Genomic DNA, 21304 nt, shown 5'->3' with positions numbered 1-21304 from the left:
CAAGTGAGGCTTACTTCTTTCTCCCTTTTCTTTTTTTCTTTCTTTACACCTGATAATCAATTATGCATCTCCCATAATCAATTAGGTGATCAAAAAGGGCGTCATGTTGCAACTCTCAACAATAATAATTATGTGCAACATATAGTCGATTATGATCACATTGAATGATCCCACTGAATGCGAGTGGGTCCCAATGTACAGAGGGGACAAGAGCACGTAGACATAGGGTTTTGTTAAAGTGGGGACCACGTGGGGACCACCTTTTTCAATTATGGGCTCATCATATCGCTCATCACTGGTAACAGTAAGCCTCATTACGTTGTGTTGTGCATTTTCTGGGGCCTTCACTTCCACAACTCATTCATCATTTGCGGCGAGTTAGAGGTGAATTTTCAACACTTTTAAATAAAGCTAAATTTTTATATTAACATGTCTTTTTTTTAATCCTTTATAGTAGTACCTTTTTTCTTAAATATAACTAATTCATAATAAAAATAATTTTTTTAATTAATTATATTAAATTTATCAATAATTTATATTACTTTTTTAAGATTATCTTTTATTTCTTTTTTCACTTAATTGCTTCTCAATTAATTAATATAACTGTGTGATTAATTAAAGATTATAAAAAATAAATATTCAAGTCATCAAACAATCAGAAGAATGTCTTATAAAAAAATAAACTAAATTAAAAAGAGTCTTATATATAAGGAAAAGTAGTATTTTTTTTCCTGATTTTAGTTCCAGTAGCCTTTTTCATGATTTAGTAACAACATAATATACTTGACATATTGTATCATTACCAATTTACCATGCAAAAATAACAAAGTAGACAGATTTATTAACATAATAATGATAACTTGCTTTTAAAACGGTTGGACGAAATAACTAAAGTTTTATCAACTCAAATATCGAATCATAAACTCTACTGGAAAGCTATGTCCTACTGTACTGACCTATCAGCGCAGACATTTATTACCTTACAGTATATATTATGTGAACTGGTGAAGATGTGGCATTTCAGATAAGAATATTACTGTTGACCAAAAAAAAGATACGAATAGAAAGATAAAGCCGGATTTAAAATTATTCTTCAAACAAGGGAATCAAACGATGTTTAAGTTTTTGCCATTGCATTTTGCATATAATATCTTATTTCAAGTTTTGTTTTCTAAATAACAGTATGTTATCGCACACTAGCAAAACATTGATCACGGGTCCAAACAAAACTGAAATACTGGGCTTCTGCTTGCTGCAATGATAATTTACAATGTTGAAAAAATCATTAAAAAAAAGCAAGCAACATTGACGGGCTGAAAAAAAAACATTGACGGAGTCAATACTATAGTCATATTCACCAGTCCAACTAAAACCCAACTTAATTTCTTTAAACAAAGTTTTGTAAATAAATAAATAATTAAGTGAGATTCCATCAAAAATAGCCAAAAGAAATTAGTAAATACTAACTATATAATACCTATGAGTCTATGACAGTAAAAAACGTAGGCGGTCTTGTTCGTGTAAAATATAATGAGCGCCAATGTTTGACTTGTGAAGTGCAATATTATTGTTCCCTCCATCGTGCAATAATGAGGGCCAATCCATAAAGATTAATTGCATTGTACTCCCTCCGTTTTATTACAATTGTCATTTAAGATTATTTTACACACAAAAAAAATTAATAAATAAATAAAATAATAATTTTACAAAATTAATCTTATCGTAAATAATCCATTTTTTTTATTTTTTATTCTATATACTTAATATTATAAAAAATATAAATAAACAAAAATAATTAATGATGTATTGAAAAATAAAACTAATTATTTTAAAACAAATATTTACTTCTTGCACGACGATTATTATGAGAGAGTAGAGTGATTTTGAAAACTACCTCACCGCTTTACCATGTTATTGGGATTCTCATTCCCATATGCATCATATTTGATGGATGTAATGCCTTCAGTGGTAGATTGCAGAAGAACCATAAATCACTGAGAATCTCTAAAAGCTTTACAATTATGATGCTGGAAAAGTATCCGCGCATGGGGTGACAAATAGCAAGACATATAGGCTCATATAATTGCAACGCCAACTGACGAGTTACTTTAAATAATTCTAGAAGAAGAGCAAATGACATAAGCATTTACCTGTTTCTGTAGTAAGTAGTATTAACTCAGCTAACCAAAAATAATAATAAACCTAGGAACAATTTCCCCCCTTATCTCATTCTCTGCTGTCATTCCCTTGCATTATTTATTTGAAGCAGTTGTCTTTGCTCTTTCTTTACACAAGTATTGTACATCTCTGGAAGCTTTATTTTTGTGTGTATATATATTCCTGAGAAAAAAAATGGTATAATACAACAGATAGATAATATATGCTTCAATTGGGGCATGCTGCAACCACCTGGATTAGAAGATATGCATGGTGATGTGTAGAAGATACATGAAGAGATGAATCACATTCTGAATCTTTCTTGAAGAATTACCAATAATTATGAATTATTGGAGCAGCCAACCTATGCATATTCAAGTATAGCACCTGTATGATTGAACCCACATGAAACTTGCAATGCTTTCACATCTTCTCCAAAGCAAACTCTTGTAGGATTTATGTAATCCACATCACTTCCATGACCCTGAGTGAAGGCATAAACTTTATTTATAGTTGCACATGGCAGATAATTATGCACTTTGCAAAACTAAAGGCAAAAAACTAATCAATTTATTTAAGAGATGCACCAGTCTGACTTATCAGATCCCACATTCCTCTAATAAGAATATGCCTTCAATTAGAAAGCTTTTGTGTGTCAAATTTTATATACATATGAAAGTCATGATTAATTTTACAATTTCTCGTTACTTAAATATATTTTTGGTTCTCTTTTGTTGTCCTTGTCATAGAATCTGGCATTCGGACTATTGTGTATACATGCATAACCAGCTCTTGATGTATTTTTAATAATACTAGGATTTGTAAATTGTTTTAGAAGCAGAAGCATACCAATTGTCCACTAGAAGAATGTCCAACTTCAGAGAATGTCCCATTGGAACCTCCCCAGCCCCACGTGAACACTCTTCCTTCTGAAAGTCAATGAAAAGTTCCAGGATAAATGGCAGGAATAAAATTATTTTCTTTCGCAACTACAAGTACAGTATAAGCATCAGGTACAAGCCTAACAAGTGAGTGGAAGTTAAAATTTAAATCAACTTAAATAAAATATTATCAAAGCAAACTAGAAGTAAAATCCATCCCACAACTTGTACAATCCAAAAAGGAGCTATGCATTACATCAAATCTCCATCGAAAGCCTACAGCTCTGAAGAAATCTATAAAGGATATGCCAGTTAACATGCAGGGAATTGCAGTTCTTGATCTTTAAAAGAAAAACTAAGCACACCACCAACAGATACTGGAAACAAGATAAATGATCAAGTTTCTTCAGGAGGCATGAAACTGATTATTAACTTTTAGTCCACATCTTGTTCTTATTAAGAAATATAAACAGCTAACTGCCTATATGACAATTGTAAAAAAGGCAGTATAATTTGCTAATAGAAAAACAACTTTTCTAACAGGTTCTGTGGCAGTCAGAGGAATCACTCATCACTAGTATAACACTATATCTATGATGGTGCTAACTAAAATGCTCTAAACGAGTTTGTGCATCACAAGTTAAATGCATTTAGTTTTCATAGGAATTAGTATTTAGGAAGTAGCACCCATTTACTCTTTGTCTAGGAAATAGTCCCCACTTAGTCTATAAAGAATTTATTATATAGATGTTCAACATAACCTAAGTACTTACTCAAGCAATATCAATCAAACTATTCCAGCCTCTCAATTTCTCTCCCTCTAAACTCAACATCTACTTCTCATACTAGCAGATGTGGACTAGAGACAGCAAGGTGAGTAACAAACTTCTCATCATTTGAGTAAACATCTATTGTTACACTAACAACATGCTTACCTTCAAAGGTTGTAACATGTAACCCTTACATCTTTAAGGAAATTTCTTGTGATGAGAAGTTTATTTGGACCAAGATTTCGCATTTGGTAGGGGTGGACATAGGTTGGATATACTCTTGAACCCACCCAACTCAATTAAATCTTAAAAGAGCTGGCTTGAGTCAGGTATCCAAGTTAAATCTAGTAGACATTTCCAGTCCTGATTAGTTCAGGTTGGAACTTGGGTTGATAAAATTTAAACCCTTCTAATGAGATAATAAAATTTGTGTGCAATTATATGCAATTATTATCCCGTATTATTAGCCTGTGATCATGTAAATCAATTTGTTTAGTTTAGACGTAATCTTAGGAGTTTTATTTGGAGAATCAATTTGTATAGCTCAATCTTAGGAGATTTTGCTGTGACTCTCTTGTATATATTTATACCTTAGCAAAGCATGAAATATAGAACAAAATTATTCTGTCATAGAATCCTTTATGGTATCTGAGCCAACAGGTTTTGCTTGAAATTTAGTGACAATGAGTCATCATGAAGAGGAGGCTCCTAAGAATGAGTCTCATAAGCAAGAAGAACATGATATGGTGAAGAAGATTTCATCACCATATGAATTGAATTCCAACAACAACTCGGGAACTGGACGAGGAAAAGGAGGAACAGTGCGTGCAAATGCTGTGCACAGTGGTGGAACAAGTGCAGACACCAAGATCTCATAAGGAGATAGTTCAGGTTTGATTGGGCTTACTACAGAGCAGTGGCAGACGCTGGTAGAATTACTAAATGCTCAAAAAACAAACTCTAATGACAAGATGACAGGTGAGCGTGATACCAATACATGGATAATTGACACAGGAGCTTCCAACCACATGACTGGAAACCTGAATCATATGCATGAACTACGAGATATTCAAAGTTGTCTAGTTGGACTTCCTAATGGACAACATACAACAGTGATTAAAGAAGGAAGCGTGGTGCTAGATGGAGGCTTAAAACTTACTAATGTTCTCTATGTGCCTAAATTGAATTGCAATTTGATATTTGATTCATAGATGGTGGATGAATTGAAATGTGTTGTTCAATTCACTGATAAGTTATGTGTTGTGCAGGATCATATTTCGAGGACGCTGATTGGAGCAGGTGAATGGAGGGGTGAACTCTATTTCTTCAGAGGAGTTCGAAATGTGAGAGCTTACAAAACTGATGGTTTGCATTCCATGGACTTGTGGTACAAATGGTTGGGACATCCTTCCTTGAAAATCACTCAGTTGATTCCTGAGGTTAGAAAACACAGATAGCAATATAGTGAATAAAACATAAGTCTGTTTTAGAGCCAAACATACTAGAGAGAAGTTTCCTTTGAGTGAACATAAAGACACTAGTGCATTTGAATTAATTCATTGTGATTTATGAGGACCATATAGAACTCCTTCTACTTGTGGTGCTTTTTATTTTCTGGCAATAATTTATTATTATTCACGTGTTGTATGGGTATACCTATTAGGTGATAAACGAGAAATATTGACAATGCTTCACAATTTTTTTGCTCTGCTTGAGAGGCAGTTTCATGAACAAGTCAAAATATTCAGAAGTGATAATGGGACAGAATTCACATGCATGAAAAAATATTTTCTTGATCGCGGAATAATTTTTCAGACATCTTGCACCAGAACACCCCAACAAAATGGGAGAGTGGAACGAAAAACATAGACATATTTTGAATGTGGCTCGAGCACTGCGATTTCAAGGTAATCTTCCTATTAAGTTTTAGGGGGAATGTATTTTAACTGCAACATATTTGATCAACCGAACTCCTTCCATTGTTTTGAATGAAAAAACTTCATATGAGATGGTACATGGGCAGCAACCTGCATATGAACATTTGAGAATATTTGGCTCCTTATGTTACACCCATAATCAAAGAAGGAATGATGATAAATTTGCAAGTAGGAGTAAGAAGTGCGTGCTTATTGGGTACCCATATTCCAAGAAAGGGTGGAAGTTGTTGACTTAGAAACAAAAGAGATTTTTGTCTCTTGAGATGTTGAATTCATTGAGACCAAGTATCCTTTTTCTATTGATGTTACTACCAGAAAAGATGTTCCTCCTAAAAATTGGAGCTGTGAAAAAATTGTTGATGATATGACTAATGGTGTAGAAGAAACGGATCACACAGGAGGTACGGAAGAAAATGGTGATATGACAATGGATGATAGAGGGGGTTAGCCAAATGTAGGGTTCGATGAACAAGGTGTTACTCTACAAAATATGGACACACAAGATACAGTACTTCCATCTATATCACCAACCGAGCCATTATTGGATAGAGAACATAGAACCAAACAACCTTCTACTCGATTGTAAGATTATGTGACAAATACCACCAAAAGATTGAGCCCATCCAACTGTTCACCCTCTCCAAAGACAGACTCAGGTGCACCCTATCCCATAACTGATTATGTGAATTATGACCATTTTTCTCTTGCACATCGTGTTTTTCTTGCATCCATTTCACAAGAAAAGGAGTTTGTCACTTATACTGACACGGTGAAAGACAGTCGGTGGAAAGATACAATGAAAAATGAGATACATGCATTTGAGACTGATGGAACTTGGACAATCACACAATTGCCTTCAGGAAAGAAAGCACTTGGCTTGAAGTGTGTGTACAAAATAAAGCATAAATCTGATGGAAGTGTAGAACAGTTCAAAGCACGGTTAGTAATTCTTGGCAATCATCAAAAGAAAGGGATCGATTACACAAAGACTTTTGCACCCATTGTAAAAATGATAACAGTACGCACATGTTAGCCGTAGCAGCCACACGATCTTGGGAACTACATCAGATGGATGTGCACAATGCATTTTTACACGGGGACATTATAGCCGAAGCTGGACTTCTGAGAGCTAAGCCATCAAATGTGTCAATTGAACAGAATCATCGTCTGGCACTTGCAGCAGACTTGTCTTTTCCTCATCCTAATCAGTATAGGCGGTTAGTAGGTCGTCTCATTTACCTTTGTTTTACCAAACCCGAGTTTTCATACTGAGTGCATGTGCTGTCTTAATTTATGCAAGCGCCTAAAGAGACCCATTGGGAGGCTGCTCTCCGTGTTGTTCGATACCTCAAAGGGAATCCAGGACAGGGTATTTTGTTGCGTAAGGATTGTGACCTGCAACTATCTAGTTGGTGTGACTCTGATTGGACTGGATGTCCTTTAACTCGTAGGTTCCTTACGGAATGATTTGTTCTCCTTAGATCTTCTCCAATTTCATGAAAAACTAAAAAACAACAAACAGTATCTCGCTCCTTTGTTGAGGCTGAGAATTGATCCATGGCAGTTGTAACAAGAGAATTGAAATGGTTAAAAGGTCTTCTCCATAGCCTATGCGACTTCATTGTAACATTCAAGCAGCGCTTCATATTGTCAAGAACCCGATTTTTCATGAGCGCACCAAGCACATCGAAGTGGACAGCCACTTCATTCGCGACGAGTATCTCACTGGAAATATTGCACCTACTTAAGTTCCTACACCTGCACAATTAGCTGACATTTTTACTAAGGTTCTTGGTCCCACTCAGTTCACCTCTTTGTTGTGGAAGTTGGAAATATGTAATTTACATGCTCCAACTTGAGGGGGGTAATGAGATCATGATGAGATAATAGAATCTGTATGCAATTATGTGCAATTATTATCCCGTACTATTAGCCTGAGATCATGTAAATCAATTTGTTTAGTCTAGACGTAATCTTAGGAGTTTTATTTGGAGAATCAATATGTATAGCTCAATCTTAGGAGATTTTGCTGTGACTCTCTTATATATATTTTTGCCTTGGCAAAACATAAAATACAGAACAAAATTATTCTGTCATAGAATCCTTTACCTTCCGATCCTATCCACCTCAAATCCATCCTATTAATTTTTCTGTCCTTTTTTCAGATTTTTTTTTTAATGGATGGGTTGGTTCAATTTAAGATGAGCATAAAGTTATACAGAATAAAAGTTAACCCATGGCCACCTCTAACATTTGGCCACTACCTGTTGTAAAGCACATAGTATTTAAAAGGGTTTCCCTTACAGATTTGTCAAGAGACTGGGTATTCATTGATGTTTTGTTTGCTCTCTTTTATGTGTGCCTTGATGAAATGAAATTATTCGTTTATAATAAAAGAAAGCTGCCTTTACATCAATATGATAGGAAGAAAGTACTTAATTGCAATTCTTTATTCTTCTGTCTGTTCAAGGGAAGAACTTACCAGAAATGGCTGCAGTATGCTTCCAACCACAAGAAACCTGGCTAACAGAAGACTTCAAGAATGGCCCTTGAACCTTTTCAGGTAGATGAATGACATCTGAGGAACTAGATAAAATAATTTTAAGAATTAAAACACAATTGTGCATATACAAAAAAGAATGGAAATGCCAAAAAATGAAAATGACCAAGTAACAAGTCTAAGTATGAAATACCCAATACCAAGGCAGCCATTTTCATTTGAACCCCAAGTATAAAGCTCACCAGAATCTATTTATTAAAACAATAGAGTGAAGAAATGATCACAAACAAATCAACACATGGTTAAGTTCTGAAACTGATGAATTACTTGTCAGGACACAGGTGTGGTAGCCACCACAAGCAACTTCTTTTGAGGATGGAAGTTCACTGATCAAGGATGGTTTTGTTGCATCGCTCATCTCCTTTAAACGCTGAATATTTTGATTGAAAAAATATTAGTCATTACAAGCAGTAGACAGTGAGTAAAAACTAATAGCTTCTGATTGGACATACCAATTTTTCAATTCCTCTTTCACCAAATACAAAAACACAACCGTTTTCTGCAAAATTTACATTAAGATAGAGCAAACAAATTCCCAATGAATAGTACAATAAGGTATGAAACAAAAATATAAAAAGATAAAAGATTTAATTAGATTCAAGTACCATCAGTACAAGCTGAATTTAGCAACCCAGCAGCTACGTATTTTACCTAAACACATTCAAGAATGAAGGCAAAACAATAAAGATTACAGTTAAAAGTTTGAAGCAAATATAACTGTCTTAAATTAGAAGCAAGAAGGCAATCCGTTCAACATGACAACATCACACCTTGATTCCTTCAAGATCCTTTATAAGCCTTGGGGTATACTCACTGCATGATATGAAAAAGTAAATCAATACAGATACACAGAAACTGAATAGTATAGTATGGTAAAGGTTGCATGGAGTCCTAGTCAAAGCAGCTCTGTTTGGATAATTAGACCTCTCTAGAATCAAATATAGACGCCATGTTTGCATAGTGAATTTTTTCTTAAAGCTTCTATTTCCGAAATTCTACAGACATGTTTTGAGTGCAAAAGGTATTCTTTAATATATTCAAAGTGTCACATTTTTGTACAGAATTCAAATTGGATAAAAGTCACAAGCACTTCTGATCTTTTTTTAATCTTTAAGTTAAAAGGTCAAGTACAAGAAAATAAACAAATTAAGTTATGTATGTAACTAGTACATTAAATTGCAACAACTTAAATCAATTACAAAAAAAGAATATGCAAGACCCATTATTAAAAGAGAAAAATCATGCACCTCTTTAAGGTATTGTCGCTATAAATTATGTATTAACTTGGCTTGAGTTCTATATAAGCTAAATTATCTGTTAGAATTTGTATAATATGTTTTTTGTTAAATTAATGTTTCTCAATTAATCATTAATATTATACTTTTTGCTGTATCTGTTTTCCTCTTATTGTTTACAGTCAGCCAATCTATGTATGTCTCTAAGGTTACCCCCTATATATATATATATATTATGTACAGAGATGACAATCCAAATGGCAGTCATCATAGGCATCTCTGCGACCAATATTCTCAACAACAATTTAACCAAAATGAACAATGGTTTTGGAAAACAAACTATAAACTAAGAAAATTAAAACCATTGCTACTCAAGGCATGAGACAAAAATGAAAGGAAGGTAGGCTAGGCTTTATAAAAGTTAAGTCTAATTTGTTTATACGATATAACTATATAAGCCTAATCTTATGGTCTAAATTGACCTTCATGATAACTTATTTAAAAGTCTATTTTGCAATAAGACCTCTAATGAAACAGGGCTTAAATTTATCATTCAATAAGTTTATAGGCTCAACTATTTATGTAAGTCAACATGCTTAACATTTAAAAAGGTAAATAAACATGATTTTTAATACATTATGAAAATTTTAATATAATAATAATACTAACAAAAAAATATTTACTAAAATAGGTCAGCTTGTTAGGCCTAAAAAGCTTTGAATGACCTAAAACTTGACTTTTATAAACCTCTTGACCTAGTTTATTTCATTAAAAACCCTGGCTTTACCCAGGCCTAATGTGGACTACGCCATAGGCCTCTCTTATGCGGCATGGCCTATTCCAACTCCTAAGTGCAAGGTAGCAAAAAAAGGGTGGGAAAATGACTGCCCAATCTAGGAGAGTAAAACTGAAAAGAAGAATGAGAATTAGAGATTTTTAAAATAAGTTCTAAATATACATTCCACTGAAAAAAAGGATGGAAAACAGCACAATGTTTGTTATGGGTTAACAGGGCAACCCCAAGGAGGTGAAGTGTGAAGTTTTATACCACACAAGTGCAATTTTCCCAAACATATATAAAACAGAGCAAAGATATATTTAATGAGGGTTAAAATTGTAAAAGAAAAGAATTAGCAGAACCTGTAACTTTTGAAGAATCCTAGGACGCTTGACTCATGACCATGACCAAGTCTACCGGACACTCCAATTCCCCAACTAAAGGCCGCTCCACCATCTAGCAAATATAGAAACAAGAATTGAGAAGATATTATGAATAGTTAGTGTACAATTTACAGTCATGCTTGCTAAGAGGAACTCAATAAAAACAGTGAATCAAACCCACAAGATGTAATATACTATGATTGTGGTAGACATAAGAAAATAATATCATGAAGCGAATATAAATTTTCAAACACCATCTCATCCTAAAATTTAAGCCATTTGGTGCAAACCTGGTTATTGTCTATACATCATCTTAAACAGAACTCTTTTTTGCTTGAAGTGTGGACAAAACACAGGTCCACAGTGCATCATATTTTTTAATTATATATTATAATTTTACTTAAATTTACCCATACAATACCTGAGAAACTTGCTATTGCTAGTTTTAATTATTTTAAGACAACCTAAATTTTATTGACATTCTTCATATATTCTAACAATAGCCACCAACAACAAGACCCTAATTGTTCAGCACAGTAGTATGATTTCTTTGGAACAAGACCCTAATTCTCTCCTCTAAATACAGGGGTTGGAGAGGCTTGGAAGAGGGTCCTCATAAACATAATTTCTCCTCTTGGTGGTCTGATTTAAGATCAATTGTTCAGCACAGTAGTATGACCGCTGTCAACAAGCAATTTCTTTGGAAATTGGGTGGCGGGGATCAAATTTTATTTTGGGAAGACTCTTGGGTGGGTGATGGCTCTGTTCTTAGAGAAAAATACCCAGATTTATATCAGGTATCTTCTCAAAAATTCCAGACAGTGGCAAGCATGGGGATTTTTGGAGAAAATGGCTGGGAGTGGAAATTTTCTTGGAGAAGGCACCTCTTTGATAGTGAATTGGGGGAAGCAACAGCTTTTATAGACCAGACCTCAGCTCTAAGTCCTGTTGCAGACTTGAAGGATGATTGGGTGTGGGGAGCTCAACCAACGGGAATCTTCTCTACAAATTCTGCTTACAACTGTCTCAGATCTGAGCAGCCTCTCCATCAGCCAAACAGTGGCTTTAGACAGCTTTGGGAAATCAAAATCCCCCCTGCAGCTTTATCCTTTGCATGGAGATTACTCTGGGATAGGCTTCCTTCTAAGGATAATTTAATTAGTAGGCAGATTGTCCTCCAAAACGTCCTTTGCCCTTTTTGTCAAAGCCAAGTGGAATCTGCTTCCCACCTTTTCTTCACTTGTTATAAAGTTATGCCATTATGGTGGGAATTCAACTCATGGGTGAAGGAAGATAGAGTTTTGCACAGCAAGCCTATGGACAACTTTCTTCAGCACTGTTCTTTGGCTGGATCGCGGAATTCTAACAGAAGGAGGAAGATTTGGTGGATTGCAGCTACCAGATCCATTTGGAGCCTTAGAAATGATGGTTTTTAACAACCAGTCCTTTGACATATCTATATTGATGGACAGAACTATTTATCTCACTTGGTCTTGGTTGAGGGGATGGGAAAAGGACTTTACTGTTCCTTTTCACCAATGGTCCTCTTGTATGTCTTTGCCTTTCATTTAATGTGTCTTTTGTAGGGATGGGTTTTGTCGTTGTTTGATGGATGTTGGTTATTTTTCTGTGTTTTAAGGGATGTTTCTCCTTGTACTTTCTGTAGTACCTCTGGTACTATGCTTTTCATTATAATATAATATTATCTTTGGCCGTTCAAAAAAAAAAAACAACAAGACCCTGATCCAAAGTCCTAACCTATTAAAACCTAACCTTCCACTGTCATACAAGTACATCATAAGATTCATATCTAGTTGAAAAATGGGACATGGAAAATCAAATATGAACAAAACAAACCATTCAAGATTTTTGTGCAGATTGATTGGGACAAAAACATAACACCAACCTAACTTTTTGTGCATTCTCACTTTACACTCCAATCATATGTAATAAAACAAAAACTAAATAATGAATTTATCTAAAAAATATAGAATGAAAAACAGATAAAATCATCTCAGTAACTAATGCAGTATAAATTAATGATTGTTTATCTTTTGCATACCACTAATAGCCACTGAGTGCTCTGAACCCAGAGCTGCCATTTTAATGTTGATTCCCTTCAAGTATTCCACTTTAGTTGGCAAAGGCACTATGTTTGGAGCCCCTACATTTCAGCAAAAAAGGTGTTACTCTTTGAACAGCTTTATAACATCTCTGACTACTACGAGTATCCAGTATTAAAAAGGTATATACATAATAATATGTCCAGGCTCAGGAAAAAAAAAAAAATTGTTAGGACCATTAAATGCTAATACAAGGTTTAGTTCTTACTTTTTCCTAGTCCAAGCTGCCCGCTTGTGTTCTTTCCCCACATGTATAGCTCTCCATCCACTACAACAGAGACAAGAGGGGGGGACACTGTTTAAAAATAGGAAGGTAAAGAATATGCAGAAATTCAAAGGGTAAAAGAACTTAAGATGTTAAACATTCATTTTGGAGGTAAAAAGAATCCATCCAATATCAATTCACAAGTTATCGACGGTTGAGGCTTGTTACTATTGGTGTGGTAGACACCAGCATGCAAGAGCACAGACCTGTAATCGCACAAGAATGATTATAACCAGCAGAGATCTGCACAACTTTCTTCTCCTCTCCAAAAACACAAAGTGGCTCCTAAAAGATCCCAAGCAAGGAAAAGGCTGTCAAGTAAATTTTTACGGTTCTTTCTTATGTCCAGGGGAACTGCATTCCTCAACAATTGGACAAAAGAACAATCTACTGCAACTGTGATAAGCTCACTAGAAAAGAAAAGAAAAAGCACAGGTAAAAAGGTGAAAAAATCATACCACCGAGTAGTGTTTACTTTCTGATACACCAAGCTGTCCAAAATCATTAAGACCAGTAGCATAAACGCATCCATCCTCTGCGAAAGGAGGACAATTTATGAACTCCAACTAAGACATTATAAGGAGTCATGGACTTTCAATAGTCATGAAACTCATCACCAATGTTAAACACTGATAAGCTCGAGAGAACTCTATGCTACACTACTCCTAAAAACTAAAGAGAAAGATACAAAGAAAGCTAAAAGATAAACATTCATATTCTCATTGATGATTCATTACACGGCACATACCCTGTTAAATAGGAGTTCACAAGAAATATCAACCATACAAGTGGAAACATCTAACAATTTTAGGAAAATAAGATAAAAAAAAACTAAATAACATAAAAAGGATAATATCTAAGGCATTTAATTCATAAGCCATCTATTTGGGCATCTCAAGGCCCATCCTATCAAACACTGTCACATTATACCATCCAATCCAATAGCACAGTGAAAGCTGTTACTAAGCTAAACCAGCAACTAGGAAGTTAAAGACATTCCACTTCCAATGAACTCAAGAAATAATCCCCATTGCATCCCTACAAAACTCCCACACGAACCACAAAAAAAGACTCTTAACAATGCCTGTGCATAAAATCGATAAACAATTGCACTTCATACTATTACACGAGATTAACCTTTCCGAAGTCATAACCTTACTTTAGCGATCAAGCAGAAAACGATTCAAAATTCCGCTTTTTTTAAATCCTCAATTTAATTAAACGAATAAATAAATAGAAAGAAAACATGGATAACGGTTGAAGAGAAAGTGGAAAGAAAAAATGAAACCAAAAATTCAAAATTTTCTTTCGTTCCACTTTCCTTCCAATTAAAAATTTCAAACTTTTTTTTTCATTCTCCACTCTTTTTCCCTCGTTCCAAACAGAGGTTAAAAGAAAACCAAAGAATACTGAATATGCTGAAGTATAACAAAAAAGTGAACCTGTTAAGAAGAGGGTGTGAGCACCGCCACAAGCAATGGCATTTAGGGTTTTGTTGCGGAACGCGGGGCAGACAACGGGTTTCCATTGCGAATCCAAGTTGCCAAGACCCAATCTCCCGTAATCACCGTTCCCCCACAATGCCGCGAACCTCTTCCCGGCGTCGCGCGAGAACGATCGCGTCGGAAACCCTAAACCCGGAGCTCTGAGACTGAGGTGGAGCTTCGAGAAGCTTCGGCGCAACATTTGTCCTGAGAGGAAAAGGTGATTGGTGGAGAAGGGTGAAGAAGGAGGTTGTTCCGTTGTTGGGGTGAGGAAGAATCATGAAGCGAATCAATGCAGTTGAACAATTAAATCAATACATTGAAGAGAGAGAGAGCAAAGAAAAACATTTCATGGCTCACGCTGTTGCAACGTCTGCTATGTTGTTCTTGTAATGGCGGTTAGTTGCGTGTAGACGATTGTAGAGATGCTGAACCTAATTTACCATTTTAACCCTCCTGCTCCCTGCTAGAAATCAACCCCACTAGTAAAATTTTCTCAATTTCTTGATATTCTTTCTTTATTTTAAGTTGTTTTCATTCTTCAAAATTTTCTTTAATGAAAAAAGAAATCAAATAGACCTTAAATCTTCTCTACCTTCAGACCAAGAATCCAATCCCCATTTGCACAAGTAGATGAGTATCATCATGTAATAGATGCTAACAAAAGGTTGAGAAGCGAAAGAAACTCAACCTTCAAAAAGGGGACAGATATGCCAATTATTTAGCTCAACACTATAAGACTCAGATGTTAGATGTTACTATGGGAGTCTCATTTTTAAAGACCCAAGTTGTGCATTATTACCAAACAAAATTTAAAATTAAACTAATCTATCTGATAATCATATTTAAAACAAATTCTAAATAACAATAACCTTATTCCACTTGGGTAAATCGATAAAATAAATCACACAGCACCATCAAAGAGTATTTATTCATAACATATTTTGTTAATAATTTTCTCCTATGTCCTTCATAATCTCCCTATACCCTTTTTCAACCAAAAATGTACTATAACCTAAAAAAAATTACAACATTAATAATGACAGATTTCATAATTAAAAAATAGGATAGAACAATAATTCACTATTTAACTAACCAAAATATTAACAAGTAAATGAAGCCAAAAATTTCACAATAACTTGATCAAGTTTTTTCATTTAAATTTATTCCATAAACAAAATTGACAACCCAATTTGTATTTAACTTAATCTCAAATTTTTAGTTTTGCCAAGAACTAAAAATTCAAAACCAATTTCTATGTAATTGAACCTACCCTTTAGGCATTGAATAATTTTTTGAGCAATTAAGCTAATATAGTAATGTAAAAAAATTAACGCCAATCAATATAGGGTCTAGTAAAAAGTTCAACCCGTCAAACTAAACAGTAAAATACACAAACACACATTCTTGTTTCTAAGCTATACTACTAGTACATAAACCTGCCATCCAAAAAATTATTAATTAATTTTAGTTTAGCATAACATATTAGATATATCACATCAACGATGAAACTAACATTAAAAGTGTGAATATTTAGCAAGAGTTAAAATGTTAGGACTAGAACACCATATGAAAAAAGAAGATAATCATATCATTTTCAATTATTTCATTATTCGTTAATCTAATGGAAAATCAACAAAAAATTTCTAATCAAAAAACATATATCATTCAAAAGTTTACAACAAGAAAATATATCATCCTTTCTTTTAAATACATAAACACATTCCTATTAATGCATTTCATACTCACTTGAAACAACACTATACAATTTTCATTAAATATTTATAATCACATAAAAGGCACTAAATCATGTGTCCCCATTCCTTATTTAGTACAATTGATACTATCTCCGTTTTTATATATAAGATTATTTGTACTTTATTTTTACTCCTTGTGAGTCTTTTATTAAATTTTTAACAATTTGCTAATGTGATACTAAATAATGCATTTTACATTCTGAACTACATAAAATTCAGGGAGATTTTAGCTATAAGACAGTACAGGGAAAGCAAAGAAGAGAATTGATCGCTTGCATATAGATTATTTGTTTAAATCTAATTTTAATTTGATTCTAGAAATACATATACTATGAAAAGCAACCCCTTTAGCGCCTATGATTGTAGAAGGCCTTCTCTCTATGGATTATGGCCTACTTGAGGAAGGTGTGAATTAATTGATGGAAGATAAGAACTTGGAGCTAAAACTTTTTGACTAACTGTAGACAAAAAATCTTGGGAAGTTTTGTGGTGCAACATGAGGCTGTATGGAAGGAGGATTATAAGGTTGTCCTAAAGCTCCTGCATTTAAGGAAAAAATGAGGAATTGTCCCTGGATTCACCTTAATATTGGTACTAGAAATAGCAACAGGAAGTAGGGAGGTTATTCTTATTTTCAACTATGTGGCTAGTAACCCCAACATCCATCAAATCATTTCCCTGAATCTGACCATTTAGAAACTGCATAAGGTAGTCAAGAGATTTATGGATACATCCATATTATTGTCTTTAACTCTTTCTCTTGAACTGCTCTAGCAACATTTTGGGAGTGCCCTATGAAATCTTCAACCTTTTCAACAAAAAATCATCAACATAAATGGGAACTACATAGGTTAATATCAAACTAAAATAGGGGCCGGTGGAAATGAATTTAATTACACTCATTGAGTAAGAGCATTTCCATGATTTTAAAATCCACGACCCTTCATATAAGCTTGCACAAAATCCTTTCTACCAAAGATTTTCAACTGATTCTAGCTGCAGTAGGAATGAAATTAAATTACTAAATGGCCATGTTTCCATGAAATTGAATTCAAAAACACAACATTTCACACTATTATATACCTTAAACAAAAGATTAAAATTGAAATTATCAACTAAGGTTATCATGCCATTAATAATGTCATATTTAAAAGTATAATATTTTATTTCAGTATAGTCAAATCTTAAAATATTCCATTAAATATCATGTGAACTGTTGAATAAGTTTATTTTCTTCCTTTTTTTATGAAATGAGAATAATATGTTGAAGGATTATAAAACAAAAATGCTATATAAGTAAGAGAGTCGTTAATTTGCAATGTTTAAATAGATCATTCAAAACTCTCTCAAACTCGAGGACGCGGTTTGCACATCAAGCCCAAGAAAAAGGTATCAATGTAGCCCATATCCAAGAAAAGACCTAAAGCTCAAAAAAACTAATAGAAAAATGATAACTAATTAAAGATTAAAATTAATGTAATTTACTAAAAAAATTCACAATTTTTATTCAATTAATTAAGAAAAGTCTTATTTATTTAAATTTTTTCAATTTAATAAAATAAAATCTTCATTATTCACAGTGGCTATGTATTTTCATTATACTATTTTACATGATAGTAATTATTATTACATCCTTTCAAAAAATTTATTATTACATTATAAAAATATTCTTATTTATTACCCATTCTTATTTTTAATCCCCTTTCATCTATATTTATAAATTAAAATAACTATTTTGAATGAGAGTAATTTAAGATACATTCTTCATGAAAGCATAAGAGTTATTTTCTTTCGATGAAAGTGTTATTAAGAGTATTTCTTAACCTCTTACATCTTTTAATCTATCATTTTCATCTTTATTTATAAATTGAATTATAATATTTTTTAAAAAAAATTTATTAATAGTTAAAAATAATCTCACTTCATAATATAAATTATTTATCATAAATTTAAAATATAGTTATATATAAAATATATATATTTTAATTTGTTAAAAAATTAATTATAATATAATTTATTTATTAAAAATATTTATTTTCTATAAATTTTTTGTTATGTAAAATAAACATTTGTCGTGTGCATTAAAATACTAGTTTTTATTTAAATCCAAAAATACCCTTACTATATATGTAAAAACTACTAGTTACAACACTATACCTTTAAAACACATTCTTTATTCTATAATAATTAAATCCTTTGATTAGTTAATTTATTTTTTAATAGAAAATGTTAATAAATTTTCTTAAGATATTGATTAACAAATTTAAAAAAGATTATCATAAAAAAAGTACCACTTACATACTGTGAAATTTTATATATTAATTCTCGAGTAAATACTTTTAAAATAAAATTTAATTTAAAGTCCCTTAATATAATTTCGTTTACCATATCCTTCAATCGTAAATTATCATATAATTATTGACTTTTATGATAATTACTTTAAATTAGTAATTTTTTAAATCATTTTAAAAATCGCATCCAAAATATATTCTAATTAATTATTTAATACTCTTTGTTGCTAATTATATGACACTTTCAACTAATTCTCACTCTTTAAGAAAAATAGTTAATTTAATTATTCACATTAAATTTGTCAATTATGTATATTATCATTCCAAAATTACTTTATTTTATATCTCTATCTACTTAATTGTTTCTTATTAATGTTTGAAGAGAAAATAATTAAGTAAGGATATGTAGGAAAAAAATTAATTAATACGTCTAGAAATTAAAAAATAGTATTGTAAAAAGAGATAAATAAAATTATTAAAAAATCTTATAATTAAGAATAAAGAGAGTAATTAACAAAAAAGAGATAAACAAAGTTTATTTCTGTGAGATTATTCCAGCTTAACTAGTTGAGGATTCAAGTCCTGTACACACAACTAGGTCATGTGATTTAGATAAAAAAAAATATTAATTAATAATATTAAGAGCAAATAATAAATGTAGATTAACTTCATTAAAATATTTATTAAAAAAGATATAATAGTCATAGTGTCTATTCATATAGATATAGTAAAAGAAATAATGTTTGGTAAAGCGACCAAATCAAACCAAAAGTGTATCGTATCAGCAAATTCAGCAAGGTAGTGTTGCACAGCTAGACAGAGAAAGTGGCAGAGGAGCCAGATAGCAGATAGCATAGGAGATCCGTTGCAGCGGTTAGGGGTTCTGAATGTTCCAAAAAGCAAAGTCAGTTGCAGCTTGAGGTTCTTGCACATGCGCTGCCTCTCACTATTCTATTCTATTTTCCCTCCCTCATTCTTCCACCAACACCACTATTAATTCTCAATTCCTAATTCCAATTGCTCATCAGGCCACTATTAACAACACCACCACCTTCATAATCACCCATTCTAGCTCCATTTTTGCTTTACCACAAGTGACAAACCAAAACCAATATTGAAAAATGATTAAGTATTTTAAATTATGCAGTACACGAACTATATCATGCTCTTCAACTCTTCATTTTTCAAGCTGAACAATGATTACTCTATCCCAAAACATTGGAAGAAAAAAGGAGAATTTCAATATATTTCGATACTCTCATCATCTGTCCAGCAAAAAATAAACTATTATTCACTTGATCTATGTAGTTTTAATCTCTACCTATTTTATTTTTAGTAATTTCCATCACCAAAAACGTCTTATAGATATCACATATACCATACTATATATAAGACAACTCTATTCAAATTAAACAAAGATTTTTATAAGTAGCAAAGTTGTTCTTTCTCCCACCTATTTACAGATATTTTATACTGTTAAATAAATCTTGTATATCTTATGTTAGCAACCAGGATCAAAACTGGCATGCATGCATCATGTATAGAAATTAGAATTAAATTCACAATTTCCTCATGTAAAGACCAAATCTTAAAATGTAACAACTATAGAGTCCGAGTAATTCAACAGTTTAATCAGAAAAAGAAAAAAAAAGCTAGACAAGTAAATTCTGCAGAAGAAGATTTGTAATTTGGAAGCAGAGAGAAATTGATTCTCTCCGTTGTTATAAATTTCCCTCTGGACATTAAAACACAGAGCGGCGTCAATTCCCTAATTAGCACTACTATCGACACACAAACACACACTGAAAAGAAGAGAGAAAGAAAAAGAAGGGTCACAGCCCCTAACAAGAGTGGAAGTGCAGAGCGTGTGGAAGGCGATGGTGGCTCTGGTTATGGTGGTTTTGGTTAGGAGTGGACTCTTTCTGGATTCGCCACCGGAGATGGAGGAAATCGTCGACGGAGCACGGGAGCTTGAGTGGGCCATCGGTGTGGTAGCCGTAAACCTCACGAGCCTTGTCCAGAAGGCGCTTGAAGAGAGGGTGATAAAGGTATGAGATAGGAATCACGAATCTTTGAGGGGAAGAGCCACCTTCGTCGTCGTCTTCTAAACCCACTTGAACAGCGAGGAATCCTTTCTTCACCTTCATCTTCTTGTCCTCCTGCATGTTAGCTAGCTTGGTATGTTGTTGATTTTTTTGGTCAAGAGAGAGAGAGAGAGTGTGTGTGTGACTCCAAGTTCTAAACCATAGGGGATGAGTCTCAATATATAGCCATGGAGGAGTATTTCTTTTTCTTTTTCTTTGGGTGAGAGATGATAACAGTTTTTTTTTTTTTTTTCAATTCCCAAGTCAAATACTAATTTCATTCGTAATTCATGATTATTGTTATTTCAAGAGAATCCTATGAAATGAATTCAACACATTAAATAAATAAATTGTTCTCCCAAATCGAAGCAGAACATAATTTTATACTAGTGTATTAATCTTTTGAATTAGACATCAAGTGTTATAAAAAAAATTATTATTTTTTTGGGTATAATAATTTGTGAGGGTACAGTATATAGTTTGTACGAAATACGGAATGAAGGAGGGGGTGGTGGGTGGGGAAGTGGAGAGTGGAGACTTAGGTGTGAATTGAGAGTGGGAGGGAAATAGCAAAGTCAATGAGAAAAGTAAAGGAATAA

General features: G+C 33.0%; 2 protein-coding genes across 4 annotated transcripts; both read right to left on the bottom strand.

The window, feature by feature from the left end:
• Window positions 1–2083: 2083 nt before the first annotated feature.
• LOC100811823 (ultraviolet-B receptor UVR8) lies at window positions 2084–15294 on the bottom strand. Of its 3 annotated transcripts, none has more exons than XM_041014977.1 (16): window positions 15169–15293; window positions 14532–15036; window positions 13548–13624; window positions 13296–13374; window positions 13033–13092; window positions 12764–12865; window positions 10681–10774; window positions 9076–9118; window positions 8911–8956; window positions 8758–8804; window positions 8573–8675; window positions 8439–8493; window positions 8228–8331; window positions 3007–3086; window positions 2545–2641; window positions 2084–2340 (listed from the first exon to the last, which is right to left on the bottom strand). In XM_041014977.1, exons 2-16 carry the CDS (start codon window positions 14773–14775, stop codon window positions 2240–2242), a joined length of 1332 nt encoding a protein of 443 aa, XP_040870911.1. In that variant the 5' UTR covers window positions 14776–15036; window positions 15169–15293; the 3' UTR covers window positions 2084–2239. The 3 variants fall into 3 exon arrangements, with proteins under 3 accessions (XP_040870911.1, XP_040870912.1, XP_040870913.1); XM_041014978.1 differs by having other exon boundaries at window positions 2222–2340; window positions 2492–2641; window positions 15169–15290; XM_041014979.1 differs by lacking the exons at window positions 2084–2340; window positions 2545–2641; window positions 3007–3086 and adding an exon at window positions 5217–5242 and having other exon boundaries at window positions 15169–15294.
• A 5007-nt stretch (window positions 15295–20301) lies between these two features.
• Window positions 20302–20973, bottom strand: LOC100809305 (auxin-induced protein 6B-like). The gene has a single exon (XM_006578699.4). The coding sequence runs from the start codon at window positions 20784–20786 to the stop codon at window positions 20463–20465; it is 324 nt and encodes a 107-aa protein (XP_006578762.1). The 5' UTR covers window positions 20787–20973; the 3' UTR covers window positions 20302–20462.
• Window positions 20974–21304: the final 331 nt, after the last annotated feature.

This window comes from Glycine max, chromosome 4, assembly GCF_000004515.6.
Source record: "Glycine max cultivar Williams 82 chromosome 4, Glycine_max_v4.0, whole genome shotgun sequence".
NCBI lineage: Eukaryota > Viridiplantae > Streptophyta > Magnoliopsida > Fabales > Fabaceae > Glycine > Glycine max.
Note: the sequence above shows the minus strand (reverse complement) of the source record. Positions and strands in the feature narration are given on the sequence as shown.

Excerpts from the sequence above, each read along its gene's own strand:
- LOC100809305 (XM_006578699.4), bottom strand. The coding sequence starts at position 20,786 with ATGCAGGAGGACAAGAAGATGAAGGTGAAGAAAGGATTCCTCGCTGTT.
- LOC100811823 (XM_041014977.1), bottom strand. The coding sequence starts at position 14,775 with ATGTTGCGCCGAAGCTTCTCGAAGCTCCACCTCAGTCTCAGAGCTCCG. Across the intron at positions 8,332-8,438 it reads AATGGCTGCCTTGGTATTGG|TTCCTCAGATGTCATTCATC; the intron begins GTATTTCATACT and ends TATTTTATCTAG. Across the intron at positions 2,341-2,544 it reads ATGTGGGTTCAATCATACAG|GAATATATATACACACAAAA; the intron begins GTGCTATACTTG and ends TTTTTTTCTCAG.